Consider the following 14,018-nt stretch of genomic DNA (forward strand, 5'->3'; position numbering starts at 1 on the left):
AACTTCAGACTTAAATGTTACAACTGACAAAACGTGAACATGTCTCCTCACCCTTCCATACACGGGGTTGGCAGCGGCCAGCACGCTACAGCGGGCGTTGAGCTTGGCATGTATGCCGGCCTTGGAGATGGTGACACGTCCCTGTTCCATGACCTCGTGTATGGCTGTACGATCCATGTCAGACATCTTGTCAAACTCGTCTATGCAGACCACTCCACGGTCAGCCAGCACCATGGCGCCTGCCTCCAGTCTCCGCTCACCTGCGAGGTAATAAGAGTGAGTGCTATACAGGTATAATTACAGCAGACAGTGTTTTTTTTATGTTCAAATTCAGAGCTCCAGATAAGGATTTGTGAAATTAGTAACAGTACTGCCACTGACAGAAAGACAAGGAGTAACACTTAAAGGGGCCTTTTCACAGATTTTGGCATTTTTTAACTTATTCATTAAATGCTTTATATTGATAAATGTAAACATTGGATCGTAAAAGCTCCAGTAAAAAATCAAGAATAAAATTAAAAAAAGGAAAAGAACATTGCCCGGAGCAGGTTTCGAACCAGTGACCCCTGGAGTCCTGCCAGAGTCCTGAAGTAAAAACGCTTTAGCCTACTGAGCTATTCCGCCGAATACACATACTGGACGTATTTTATACCTTATATAAGCAATCTTCGTAGTTTCACAAAATTTAACGACAAAAACAGAACTCTCCAAATTATTCAATCGTTTCGCGTTGCAACGCTTTATAATTTTTAGGTTTTAAAATCGTCAAAAGATGCATATAATGGCTATATTAGACCATGGTAAATGCTCAGTATTACTGTTTCCTCACAAATATCATAACTAAAACGAAAATTTGCGAATCTGAAACAACTTTTTTCAATTTTGTCAATTTACCAAAGCGTGAAAAGATCCCTTTAAAATCAATTAGTACCTGTACTACCATATCCAAAAATACATGTAGTACTGTACTACCCATGTTCTTGGATATTGAATGGTGTATAACTGACTTTACAGAAACATTTGCAGCAATTATAATAAATATATGTAGCTTCTTAAACAGTTATTGTATTAGGTTTTACATTCTGGATACTGATGCAAATACAACTACACATTAAAACTCATGACTAATACTATATCTTCATTTTTCTTGACAAGAAAACAAAAGCCAACTAGTAAGCTAAGTAAATGAACACTTATTTCACTGTCTCATCCGTTTTCCATCGTGTTTTCCAACGTTTTAAGCCACCGATGCAATCAAACGTTTAATATCTGGGCGACAATGTCATTTTCTGGGTTTACCGATTTAATGTCAGGATGGTTAGACGACACCGTATGTAGTCATTATATGACAACAAAGTGTTGTTTTGAACCGCTTTCGGTTAAGCCGGCATTCCATTGCGCGCAGACATATTGTTTTGACGGATTTACATGGTACAGGAAATCACGCGACAGAATAGACAATACGATATGAACCCAGTCTACAACTTTTCGGTAATTCAAATTAACGAAAAGCGCCGTTAGGTTAGAGACCAACAAATCACGCCGCGATGACGCAGACGTATCGGTACGGCCAATTTTTTTCATAAACGCGTAAAATGGATATTAAAGTCGTAATTGTACGTCTAGTTTATAAAAATAAATGCGTAAATCTTCACGAAAAAGGTGTATTTACGGCTGTACGGCCCTTATCTGGAGCTCTGCAAATTTGGGGCCAGTGAACGGCCAAATTCCCATTAGAAGAAATGTACATATTTTTCCAGAATGGGACTTAACAATTCCCAAATGGTGGTTCAATAAAAAACAAGAGCTGTGTTTGTGAAACACAATGCCCCCTACTTGTGCCTGTGCAAGGTTAAAGTTTTGGGACAGACACACACATACAATGACAGACATACAGACAGACAGGCCAAAAACAATATACCCTCTGATCATTGATCTAGGAGCATAACATTTTTTTTATATCAACATTTATTTAATCTCCATTCCATCTATGTAGGTTTGAAAATATAATATTGAACAGGCATTTACTCTCAATTTTAAAGCATTTTGTAGCAAAACAACACCAATTTCCAAATTTATTGAAGTCGAAACGCCGCGATTTTCCCCCATGCAAAAGGACCCTTCCCTATTCCCAAAATGGTGAGAGAAAAACAACACTAACAAGTAAAGTGACATATATCCAACCGATATATGATTTTGTAAAAGGAAACTACTAGTGTTGTGTAGACTTTTGCTTTACAGGTCTGTCAGCACCATGGCTACTGCAAGTGTACCCAGGTTGTCGCCGACTCACCTGTCTCCTGGTCCGTCGTCACGGCAGCAGTGAGACCCACCCCTGAGGAGCCTCGACCAGTTGTGGTGACCGCCCTGGGAGCCGTGTACAAAACATACCTGGGAAAGAACCGAAAGGGACCGATAGAGATACTCAAATATAGCAAACCAGATGTACAATACTGTTTTTTATGATTCCCATATTAAATTATTAACTAATTTGAACAAGAGATGTGTTTGTCAGAAACACAATGCCCCCTATTGCACCCCTTTGAAGCCATATATTTGACCTTTGACCTTAACCTTTTACTGCAAAACTTTAACCAAGGTAAATGTTTTGGGACACACACAATGAATGAATGAATGACAGACAGACAGACAGGCCAAAAACAATATGCCCCCGATCTTTCGATCTGGGGGCATAAAAACACAACCCTTTTTTCAATTTGAAGAAATGTATCAGGCATCATAGGAAATTGTTTTGTGAAACACATTCTTGGGAAGTGCTTTTTCATGCAAAAGCAACATAAGGAGGGGAATTTTGTGTTGTTAAACCCGTAATATGTGAAACATGTGTTCCTTGTAAAACAAGAGTTGTCAGAGGACAGCGCACTCGACTATTCGAGTGCTTGACAGTATAACGTAAGCCATCATGGGGAAATTGTTCATATTCAACAATTTATTAGACGATGTTTCAAAAATTAAAAAAGGAAAAAAAAATTGGGGGGAGGGTGGGGTGGGGTGGGGGGTGTGAGAGGGGGGTATAATGTGGGGTGTGTTAATTTATAAGATGTTTAAAAAAAAAAAAAAAAACAAGGTGTGTTTGTGAAACACAATGTCCACCGATATGATGTTTGACCTTAAAGGATGACCTTGACCTTGTGAAGGACGACCTTGACCTTTCACCACTCAAAATGTGCAGCTCCATGAGATACACATGCATGCCAAATATCAAGTTGCTATCTTCAATATTGCAAAAGTATTCATAAAATAAGCGATTTGGGCCACATATAGTTGATCTCTGACCTTAAAGGATGACCTTGACCTTTCACCACTCAAAATGTGCAGCTCCATGAGATGCACATGCATGCCAAATATCAAGTTGCTATCTTCAATATTGCAAAAGTATTTATAAAATAAGCGATTTGGGCCACATATATTTGACCTCTGACCTTGAAGGATGACCTTGACCTTGACCTTTCACCACTCAAAATGTGCAGCTCCATGAGATACACATGCATGCCAAATATCAAGTTGCTATCTTCAATATTGCAAAAGTATTCATAAAATGAGCGATTTTGGCCACATATATTTGATATCTGACCTTGAAGGATGACCTTGACCTTTCACCACTATAAATGTGCAGCTTCATGATATACACATGCATGCCAAATATGAAGTTGCTATCTTCAATATAGCAAAAGTCATTGCAAATGTTAAAGTTGGCGCAAACAGACCAACAGACAGACAGGGCAAAAACAATATGTCCCCCACTACTATAGTGGGGGACATAAAAAATTGGGGGGGGGAGTGGGGGGTAGGGGGGTGAGAGGGGGGTATAATGTGGGGTGTGGTAATTTATTAGATGATGTTTAAAAAAAAATTGGTGGGGGGTGGGGGGGGAGGGATTCTGGGTAGGGGCGTGGGGTATTGTTTGGGTGGAATCCATTGTGGTATTCAGGTAAGTGTTGTTTTGTCAAAGTAATAATAAAATGTGATCATAAATAAAGAAGTTATGGCAATTTAAGCAAAATGTTCAATTATCTAAGTGTAAAAGGGGCCATAATTATGTCAAAATGCTTGATACAGTGGTCTGCTCTTGTTTATAGGTTGGGGTCATGTTGGTAAACAAGTATGCAACATATAAAAGCAATATGTCAAAGGATATAGGAAATATTTGGGGTAGTACGCAAACTTTCACATAGATTTATCAATAATATGCATCTTCTAAAATTCTAAGTATAAAAGGGGCAATAATTATGACAAAATGCTTGATAGAGTTGTCTGCTCTTGTTGATAGGTTGGGGTGATGTTGTTAAACAAGTATGCAAAATATAAAAGCAATATGTCAAGGGACAATGAAAATAAATGGGGTAGTACGAAAACTTTAACATTTGCTGCATATTCTAAGTGGAAAAGGGGCCATAATTATGACAAAATGCTTGATAGAGTTGTCTGCTCTTGTTTATAGGTTGGAGTCATGTTGGTAAACAAGTATGCAAAATATTAAAGCAATATGTCAAGGGACAATGAAAATAATTGGGGTAGTACGAAAACTTCAACATTTGCACGCTAACGCAGACGCCGGGCTGAGTAGGATAGCTCCACTATATATATTTCATACATAATAGTCGAGCTGAAAAAGGGGACAATTGTATCATATTTGTAATATTTGCATTCATATTTGCTTGTACTTAATAAACATTTGTGTGATTGAGAAGACAGAATAGAAGAAAATTCTGTCTTATGTTTTTGGACGAGATGTGCATAAAGAGGTGACGAATCTCTTAAAAGACATACAAATAAACATCTAGTTGAAATTTCCTACAATAATCAGTTACAAAAAACTTTAATTTACTTCACATTAAAATTTTAATTAGCCTTATGTGACCTTTCACAAATACATGCGATCTTTACCTTTGGTTTTTACTAAGTTTTTAAATTTTAGTGGGCCACAAGAGACACTTTATCTAATCACAGTGTTTTTTAAAGCTATCATGAAAAATATCAATATAAGGCAATGTTACAGATGAGTCAGGATTTTCTAGTTTTTCATTGCCAAATTTGAACTCACAGCCCCAAGTGCGTCTTGGCATTAAAAGTAGGGAGACGGCTGGAAAAGTACAAAAATTGAACAGTTGAATATCAAATCTGCTTTCATACTTTATTTTAAATATTTAAACACTTTGTGGAAGCAAAACACTCATCCTTCAAAAAGTGATTCAAAAAAGCAAGAATGTGATAATTACAGAAAACTGTCTACATTATTTAGTTTTTCTTACCTGAGCATCTGGGACTTTGCCACAGAAGGGTCACCAATGAGCAGTACATTGATATCCCCTCTCAGACGCGAGCCATTGGCTAGCACTTTCTCTGTTCCCCCTAGCAACATGCACAATACCGCTTTCTTGATGTACTCGTGGCCGTGGATTGAGGGGGCGAGAGATTTGCCAAGGACATCAAAAACATCAATGTTCTTTTGACGACTGAATTTCTTGATCTTTGCCACGTCTTCTGCAGAGAATGTTGGCGAGACTTCCTTACTCATTAGTTGTACATTGTTGGCGAGAAGAATCGTTCTGGAATCAGTAACATGAACAAAATGTGGAACAAACATAACAGGGTTAGAGGTTATCTTTGGCTATGATTACCCACAGTCAGTCTTTCTCTACTTCTACAGGGGGCATTAGAACTGTATCTGAAAATCATATTTATATCCCATAGCATTTGTTTAACCTTATGAGGCAATAGTAGGTCCTTCATTTAAATAAAGTGTGATTGTATGTTTATAAATAAAGTGTGATTGTTGGTTAAAATGCTACTGTGTTTTATTATATTCTCTATTTTTAATGACTGGTCATAGCTCAAATTTTGATCCAATTTACAGTTTGTTTATGAAAAATTATCAATATTGAATAGTGTTACCTTTATATTTGTATCAAGAGAAAGAGAAAAAAATCTCAATTTCAATATGCAAGAAACTAATACATGTCAATGTAATGAATACATCTTGGCATTTAACTTCTGTATTCATAAAGCCAAAGACAATACCTGAATGTTCCGGAGGTGTATCCATTCTTCTTTCCCGGCAGACATCGGAATGTACCTATGACCTGGATTCTGTCTCCCGGCTGAAAACAAACGTCAGGGTAACACGCAAATTATTTGCAACCTGCAAAGTTCTTGTCAGATTTTTACAAAGATTGCTTGAAAATAACAAAGTGACAAAAGTCAATTCCCAATTAAACTTGGATATACATATATTACATTAAAAGAATTATCAGTTATAAAGTAATAATGACAAAACAAAGGAAAATTACAATATACTTTAAGTAAATCTTCAAAACAATGTACATGTCCATATCTATACTAAAACAGTTTTCATCTCCTAAGGTTGTAGGTCTAGTTTTCAGTCAGCACTTTAACCAAGCAGTAATTTTTCTGGAGACAGAGCATGTTAAAGCCCGCTGACATAATGTCAGAGAAAGCCTGGGGCCCGTCTTATCAAACATCGTTTGACATTCTCACCTTACAATGCAATTTTCAAAGCCCCATAAATATGTAACCTTCACATTTATAATTACTTTTGTTGAACATTTCCATTCATTTCCAAATTAGCTGTTAAATAGCCTTTATATTTGAAACATACAGATCGTAATCAATTATATTTTTAAATTACAAAATTCAATCGTAAGTTAACATTGTCGTACAATCTTTGATAAGACGGACCCCTGGTCTTAAATAAACTGACCAGAGATTGCAGCCTTTTCCCCCATTCCAGTATGAAGCATGAAGACTGAATATATCAGGGTTACATACCTTGCAGGAGTCCACCAGGTCGTTATCAGCGATGATGTCTACGGATCTAGGCAGCTGACCGGCAGGTGCCTTCTCTGGCATTTCCTGTATACTGAACGTCTGATGGTCCTTGTAGATGGAGAGTCCATACTCTGTCTCCAGCAGGTTACCATCTTCGTCCTAACAAAACAGGACAAAAGACAAGTTAACAAAAATAGTCAAAATAGTCACTGCAGATATTTTCAATAGCTTTTGAAAACCAGAAGGCAAATGACCTGGGCTTAAAAATTTTAAGGGGCCAACATACTGAAGTCTAAATATTTTGCTTTTAAAAGTTTGTTGATTGCTTCACTAATTAATACTTCTTTGTGTTACTTTCAGAATATATTGCTTAACCCTTTCAGTGCGGGAACCGAATTTTGAAGGCCTTTGCAAACAGTTTGGATCCAGATGAGACGCCACAGAACGTGGCGTCTCATCAGGATCCAAACTGTTTGCTATTCTGATAATATTCTTTGAAAAAAATCGAAGAAAATGCTAATTTTAGAAATTCAGCAGACAACATTTTAGCAGACGACAAATTTCCCAGCATGCAAAGGGTTAACTAACATTCTTTGTTATCTGTATTTAATGTCATATTAGTTTCTTGTAACATTTGTATAATAAGAATAGTGCATAAACAAGGGCAATATCGCAATAAGCAGATCATTCAGCACACACCACTACATAACAAAATATTACTATGAACAAATCTTTAACAGTTTTGTGTAAATCAAATAAAACTCGAGTCATTCTTTAAATTATCTATAAATGTCAGATTAAGTAGTTCAATGCTCAAATGTGTAAACAAAAAACAAAAAGCAGCAACCTTTGTAGGGTAGGCCGAGCTGGAGGGGAATGAATATGAAACCAAAACATGTAACCTTTGTAAGGTTCAGATTTTTTTTCCTTCTTTCTGGATGGTGGTCTTTTACAAATTTAAGAAGTGCTACTTAAATGTTCACTATTTTAAAATGTTTGTGACTCAAATATTAACAGATCTGGGAAGAGTGTTAACAAAACAAAACCTGCAGCTTTCCTTGTAAGGTATGCAGAGCTAGAAGGGTGTAAACACAAAAATCCTGCAGCTGAATGGTAGGCACAACTGTGTCTAATACATCAGATTATTATAGATGTCCAGTGCCCCAGATAATTTTTTAGGAAATAGGGTTTTCACCCATTGGTTTTGAATAATAGGGTGATTTCATTCTTGAAATAGGATGAAATGAGTAATAAAAATGCACACCTTAAAATAATTGCTGCTTAACTTTTGTTGAAGCTACACACGTGTATTGATTCAGTACAACTGTAAACTTACTTAATTAACTTTAATAAACTGATGCTTCATAACATCTTAAATCCTTAAAACTTTCCATTATATAAACTTAAAAAAAAAAAACTGATGTTAACTGACATCTTTGTAACTGTCAAACATATTAACAAAATCTATAACATGAATGATTTGGCACTTATTTGCTCTTGCTTTCTTGGTTCGTACAAGTTTGCGATCTACTGATATTTTTGCGCAACAATCGCGGACGTCTTCGACCTCTCTCTTATACATTTTTATTTTGCATCGGAATAGAAACTGAAAGTACAGACGCTTTAAAGTACAGAAGCTTTTCAAATACATGCACAATGAGCGACGGATTACGTCAGATTGAAAATGGATGTATGTCGTCGTAAATAATTTGGTCAGACGCTTTATTTGACTATGAAATTTAGTCCGAAGAGCATTTGAATTACGTGGACTGTTTTCCTGCTCTGTCATGCGGGTGCTTGCTGAATGAAAGCTTTGCCGCGTTACGATAATAATTCGAAAGAGAGAATACTAAAAATGAGCAAAGCATTTTCGATTGAAGTTATTGTATCGTACGCATTGAATTTGACGAGTTTGCGTAAAAGTCAACATGGTTGCGTTTTCAATACGCATGATATTGTATTTCTTTGCGTTTTTAATAGGGTGAAAGACGCAGATACGCAGCTTATCTGGGGCACTGGATGTCTGATCATGTAGTATAGTGATTTATCATTAAATGAGTATACGAAACAATGGCTACCTTTGTTGGGTAAGCAGAGCTGGATGGGAAGGCCTCAAGGGATGTCATGTCTGTGTAGCGTCTCTCCATTGTCTTCTTGGTTGCAGGGCAGTAGTGAACGCTGCGGACCACCTTGGGGCGGATCAGGGAACCTACAAAACATGGTAGGGGGGAATGCGTTCATTTCAACTTTATACAAAGGTGTTGATCATACGCTAAGAGAATACTAATATCAACAGTCAATGTAAAATTCAAAATTTACAGACAGGTCTTAAGTATTAACAGCTAGTTTTGAAATGATAATAATTGGTTTATGTACAGTTTTTGTGGCGTCAATAACTAAATTTTCTAGGTCTCAGCTAATGACCTTACAATGAGATTGGATAACCAATGCTTTTTTTGTATACAAAGATAATATATGTTTGATGACATGTCTCCTAAATGCGTTAGCAAAATCAAAGATGAACAGCATTTTACCAACTGATTAAACTATCATGCTGATAGACGAGTTTCTAAAAACCATATTGGAATGTTACTGTTCTGGAAATTAATATACACAGGGATGAATAAATGATTTTTTTTAACTTACATTTCGTAACAATACCCTCCACACATACTAGGTTTCCAAGGTAACGCGAGGTGAGGGTCCTGGGTGAGACATGCTTGGCTCCAAAACTGAAAGACATCAGTTTCAAAGACTAATGCTTTCGGTGATAATCCGATTATTCAGTTTCATCATTACTTCCATGTTTAAAGGAGGTTATAGCCAACATCAGATAAATGTGTTAAAGTATAACATAAAACATATTTTAGTAAGCATCACTTTCAGCTGGCATTAAAATTGAAAATGTAAAAGAATGTTGTGATTGTAAAAAATAAATCCAGGTTCTCTACACGTGTTACGGTGTATCAATATTCTCTACTTTAAAAGAGCATAAACTCCCCATGGGATAATAGATAATCCACTTGTAAAAAATAGCAAGACATACAAAACAACAGGGCTTTCCACAGGCCATTTAACAATCCTTCGCCGGGGCGCTTGAATTTCGAAATTAGAGTCCCCGGGACGCTTGAAATTTTCCGATCAATGTTTTCAGTAAAAAAAAGTGGAGATTGTCAAACAAAATCAAGGTTTCTCTATCAGTGTATCAATATTCCCTGTTTTAAAAGAGCATTCGGTACCTACTTTCACAAGTAATCGCCATAAACACCACATGGGGTAATGGATAATCCACTGATAAGACGCGACAGAATTGTTTTTGTTTTTTTTAGGTCACAGCGACCTTGACCTTAGAAATGACCCAAAAGACATGTGTTTGTCAGAAACACAATGCCCCCTACTGCGCCGCATTGAAATAACATTTCTATTTATCATTTGGCAGGTATAGATATCATCTCCCTTTGAAGGTTATTACTTCCCTTGAATTTTTTGGGGGGGTGGGGTGGGGAGGGTCTCAAAGTCAATTATGAAATGTCAGACGTCACTGACAACCAAGGCCTGTGGTTTAAAAGAGATCATAGCCAGAGTTGATCATGTATCTATGGACATTAGTCCACAGGTATGTAATGAACATCAAAGAAATTATAATTATATCATTAAAAAACAAGAGCACCGCCTTGCGGGTGCAGACCACTCATCTATTTTCTTTTTAAAGGTGAAGGGACTCTCATTTTCAATCACAAAGGAGGGAGGGGTGGAGTGAAGAGGGGTGTATAGCATGGGAATGTGGACATTTATTACATTATTTTCCAACAAGGGACAAAATTGTCACAAAACCAGGTTTTCATTGTGAAAAAAAAAATCTGATAAAGGGAGAAAACTCAAACTGAACTTTTGAAATGACCAAAAAAAATTAACCCCCTTTGTAATTTTTTTTTTTTTTTTAAATCTATTTTTAGTCGTGGCGACCTTGACATTGGAGATATTGACGTGATTCTTTCGTGGGACACACCGTCCCATGATGGTGAACAAATGTGCCAAATGATTTTAAAATCTCACAATGAATGACATAGTTATGGCCAGGACAAGCTCATTTATGGCCATTTTTGACCTTTGAACTCAAAGTGTGACCTTGACCTTGGAGATATCGACGTAATTATTTCGCGCGACACACCGTCCAATGATGGTGAACAAATGTGCCAAATGATTTTAAAATCTGACGATGAACGACATAGTTATGGCTCGGACAAGCTCATTTATGGCCATTTTTGACCTTTGAACTCAAAGTGTGACCTTAACCTTGGAGATATCGACGTAATTATTTCGCGCGACACACCGTCCAATGATGGTGAACAAATGTGCCAAATGATTTTAAAATCTGACAATGAACGACATAGTTATGGCCCGGACAAGCTTATTCCGCCAGCCCGCCAGCCAGCCAGCCAGCCAGCCAGCCCGCCAGCCAGCCCGCCCGCATTCACCAATCTAATAACCAGTTTTTTTCTTCGGAAAACCTGGTTAAAAATGGGGAAAAAAATGCTAAAAAAAAAAAAAAATCGGGGGGGGGGGGGGGGGGGAGGGGGGTTTAGCCATTAAAAAAAAAAATAAATTTAGGGTGGAGGTGGGGTGGGGGGGGTATAGTGTGAGGGTGTGGTGGTCATTTGTGAGATGATCTTAAAAAAAAAAAAAAAAAAATTAGGGGGGGTGGGATTCGGGTGGGGGGAGGGGGGAATTCTTGGGTGCGATGGTTGGACGGTATTTCAAACATAAAATAAATATTTGTGTTTTTTATCGGTTTCAAAAAAAAATAATTTGGGGGGGGGTGGGGTGGGGGGGTATAGTGTGAGGGTGTGGTGGTCATTTGTGAGATGATCTTAAAAAAAAAAAAAAATTTTAGGGGGGGGGTGGGATTCGGGTGGGATTCGGGTGGTGGGGAGGGGGGGATTCGTGGGTGCGATGGTTGGACGGTATTTCAAACATAAAATAAATATTTGTGTTTTTTATCGGCTTCGAAAAAAAATAATTTGGGGGGGGGTGGGGTGGGGGTATAGTGTAAGGGTGTGGTGGTCATTCGTGGGCTGATCTTAAAAAAAAAAAAAAAAAAAAAAAAAAAAAAAAAAAAATAGGGTGGGGGGGGATTCGAAGGGGGGGGGGGGGGGGGGGGAGGGCACGGGGAATGGTTTGGGTGGAGTCTATTGTGGTATGTAAGGTAAGAGTAGTTATGTCAAAGTATCAATCAAATCTAATCATAAATAAAGAAGTTATGGCAATTTAAGCAAAATTTAATAATTTGACCTTGCCAGTCAAGGTCATTCAAAGGTCAAGGTAAAATTCAACTTGCCAGGTACAGTAACCTCATGATAGCATGAAAGTATTTGAAGTTTGAAAGCAATAGCCTTGATAGTTAAGAAGTAAAGTGGATCGAAACACAAAATTTAACCATATATTCAAAGTTACTAAGTCAAAAAAGGGCCATAATTCCGTAAAAATGACAACCAGAGTTATGCAACTTGTCCTTTTACTGTACCCTTATGATAGTTTGCGAGTGTTCCAAGTATGAAAGCAATATCTATGATACTTTAGGGGTAAAGTGGACCAAAACACAAAACTTAACCAAATTTTCAATTTTCTAAGTATAAAGGGCCCATAATTCTGCCCAAATGCCAGTCAGAGTTACATAACTTTGCCTGCACAGTCCCCTTATGATAGTTAATAAGTGTTGCAAGTATGAAAGCAATAGCTTTGATACTGTAGGAATAAAGTGGACCTAAACACAAAACTTAACCAAATTTTCAATTTTCTAAGTATAAAAAGGGCCCATAATTCTGTCAAAATGCTAGTCAGAGTTACATTACTTTGCCTGCACAGTCCTCTTATGATAGTTAGTAAGTGTTGCAAGTATGAAAGCAATAGCTTTGATACTTACGGAATAAAATGGACCTAAACACAAAACTTAACCAAAATTTTCAATTTTCTAAGTATAAAAAGGGCACATAATTCTGTCAAAATGCACGCCAGAGTTATCCAACTTTGCCTGCCCAGTCCCCTCATGATAGTAAGTAAGTGTTCCAAGTTTGAATGCAATAGCATTGATACGTTCTGAGAAAAGTGGAACTAAACGCAAATCTTAACCAAAATTTTCAATTTTCTAAGTATAAAAAGGGCACATAATTCTGTCAAATTGCACGCCAGAGTTATCTAACTTTGCCTGCCCAGTCCTCTCATGATGGTAAGTAAGTGTACCAAGTTTTAATGCAATAGCATTGATACTTTCTGAGAAAAGTGGACCTAAACGCAAAACTTAACCGGACGCCAACGCCGACGCCGATGCATACGCCGACGCCAAGGTGATGACAATAGCTCATAATTTTTTTTCAAAAAATAGATGAGCTAAAAATTTGACAAATCAATCATCTGGGTTATAAATAATCAAAATAATAAATCTGTACAGTAACTGTGAAAAGAACTTCAATTCTTGGTAAGGAAATATATAATGTGAGATTTTTAATTATATAAATTACTTCCCTTGAAAATAATTGTCTGTAACAAATCTCTATTTTTAGTAGCAAATAATTAAAAGCCACTATACTGTGACTGCAGATTCACCACTCAAAATGTGCAGCTCCATGAGATACACATGCATGCCAAATATATAAAGTGGTTATGTTCAATATTGAATAATTGTCTCCCTTTTTAAAGCTTATTACTTCCCTTAAATCTGTATTTTTTACCATAGACCGTAAAGGATGACCTTGACCTTTTAGCACAATGTGTTTTTCAGAAACACAATGCCGCCTACTGCGCTGCTTTGATTTATTTAACAAAAATATATACGTGGGCAGGTCAGATAACTACGTCCATTCAAAGCTTATTACTTCCCTTGACTTTGTTTTTTTCGACCCTAGACCTTGAAGGACGATGTTCACCTTGAAATTTTACCACTCAAAATGTGCAGCTCCATGAGATACACATGCACGCCAAATATCAAGGTGTTATCTTCAATATTTAACAAGATGTGATTGTGAAACACAATGTCCCCCTATATGATGTTTGACCTTGTAGGATGACCTTGATCTTGTGAAGGATGACCTTGACCTTGACATTTCACCACTCAAAATGTGCAGCTCCATGAGATACACATGCATGCCAAATATCAAGTTGCTATCTTCAATATTGCAAAAGTATTCATAAAATAAGCGATTTGGGCCACA

The 14,018-nt window shown here is 37.1% G+C and overlaps 1 protein-coding gene and 1 long non-coding RNA gene across 3 annotated transcripts in view; both read right to left on the minus strand.

The window, feature by feature from the left end:
* LOC127857629 (DNA replication licensing factor MCM3-like) overlaps positions 1 to 14,018 on the minus strand; it is a 57,098-nt gene that overhangs the window by 23,434 nt on the left and 19,646 nt on the right. For both annotated transcript variants that reach the window (XM_052394178.1, XM_052394177.1), the window contains exons 4-10: positions 9,457 to 9,542; positions 8,889 to 9,019; positions 6,811 to 6,969; positions 6,043 to 6,122; positions 5,274 to 5,570; positions 2,294 to 2,391; positions 52 to 260 (exon numbers count right to left, since the gene is read on the minus strand). In XM_052394178.1, coding sequence (XP_052250138.1) covers positions 52 to 260; positions 2,294 to 2,391; positions 5,274 to 5,570; positions 6,043 to 6,122; positions 6,811 to 6,969; positions 8,889 to 9,019; positions 9,457 to 9,542 — 1,060 coding nt within the window. The remainder of the gene's footprint in view (positions 1 to 51; positions 261 to 2,293; positions 2,392 to 5,273; positions 5,571 to 6,042; positions 6,123 to 6,810; positions 6,970 to 8,888; positions 9,020 to 9,456; positions 9,543 to 14,018) is intronic.
* LOC127857630 (uncharacterized) lies at positions 10,695 to 11,297 on the minus strand. Its single transcript, XR_008038528.1, has 2 exons — positions 11,081 to 11,297; positions 10,695 to 10,918 (listed from the first exon to the last, which is right to left on the minus strand). It is a non-coding gene; the product is annotated as an uncharacterized LOC127857630 (long non-coding RNA).

The sequence above is a fragment of the Dreissena polymorpha genome, chromosome 14 (genome assembly GCF_020536995.1).
Source record: "Dreissena polymorpha isolate Duluth1 chromosome 14, UMN_Dpol_1.0, whole genome shotgun sequence".
Taxonomy (NCBI): domain Eukaryota; kingdom Metazoa; phylum Mollusca; class Bivalvia; order Myida; family Dreissenidae; genus Dreissena; species Dreissena polymorpha.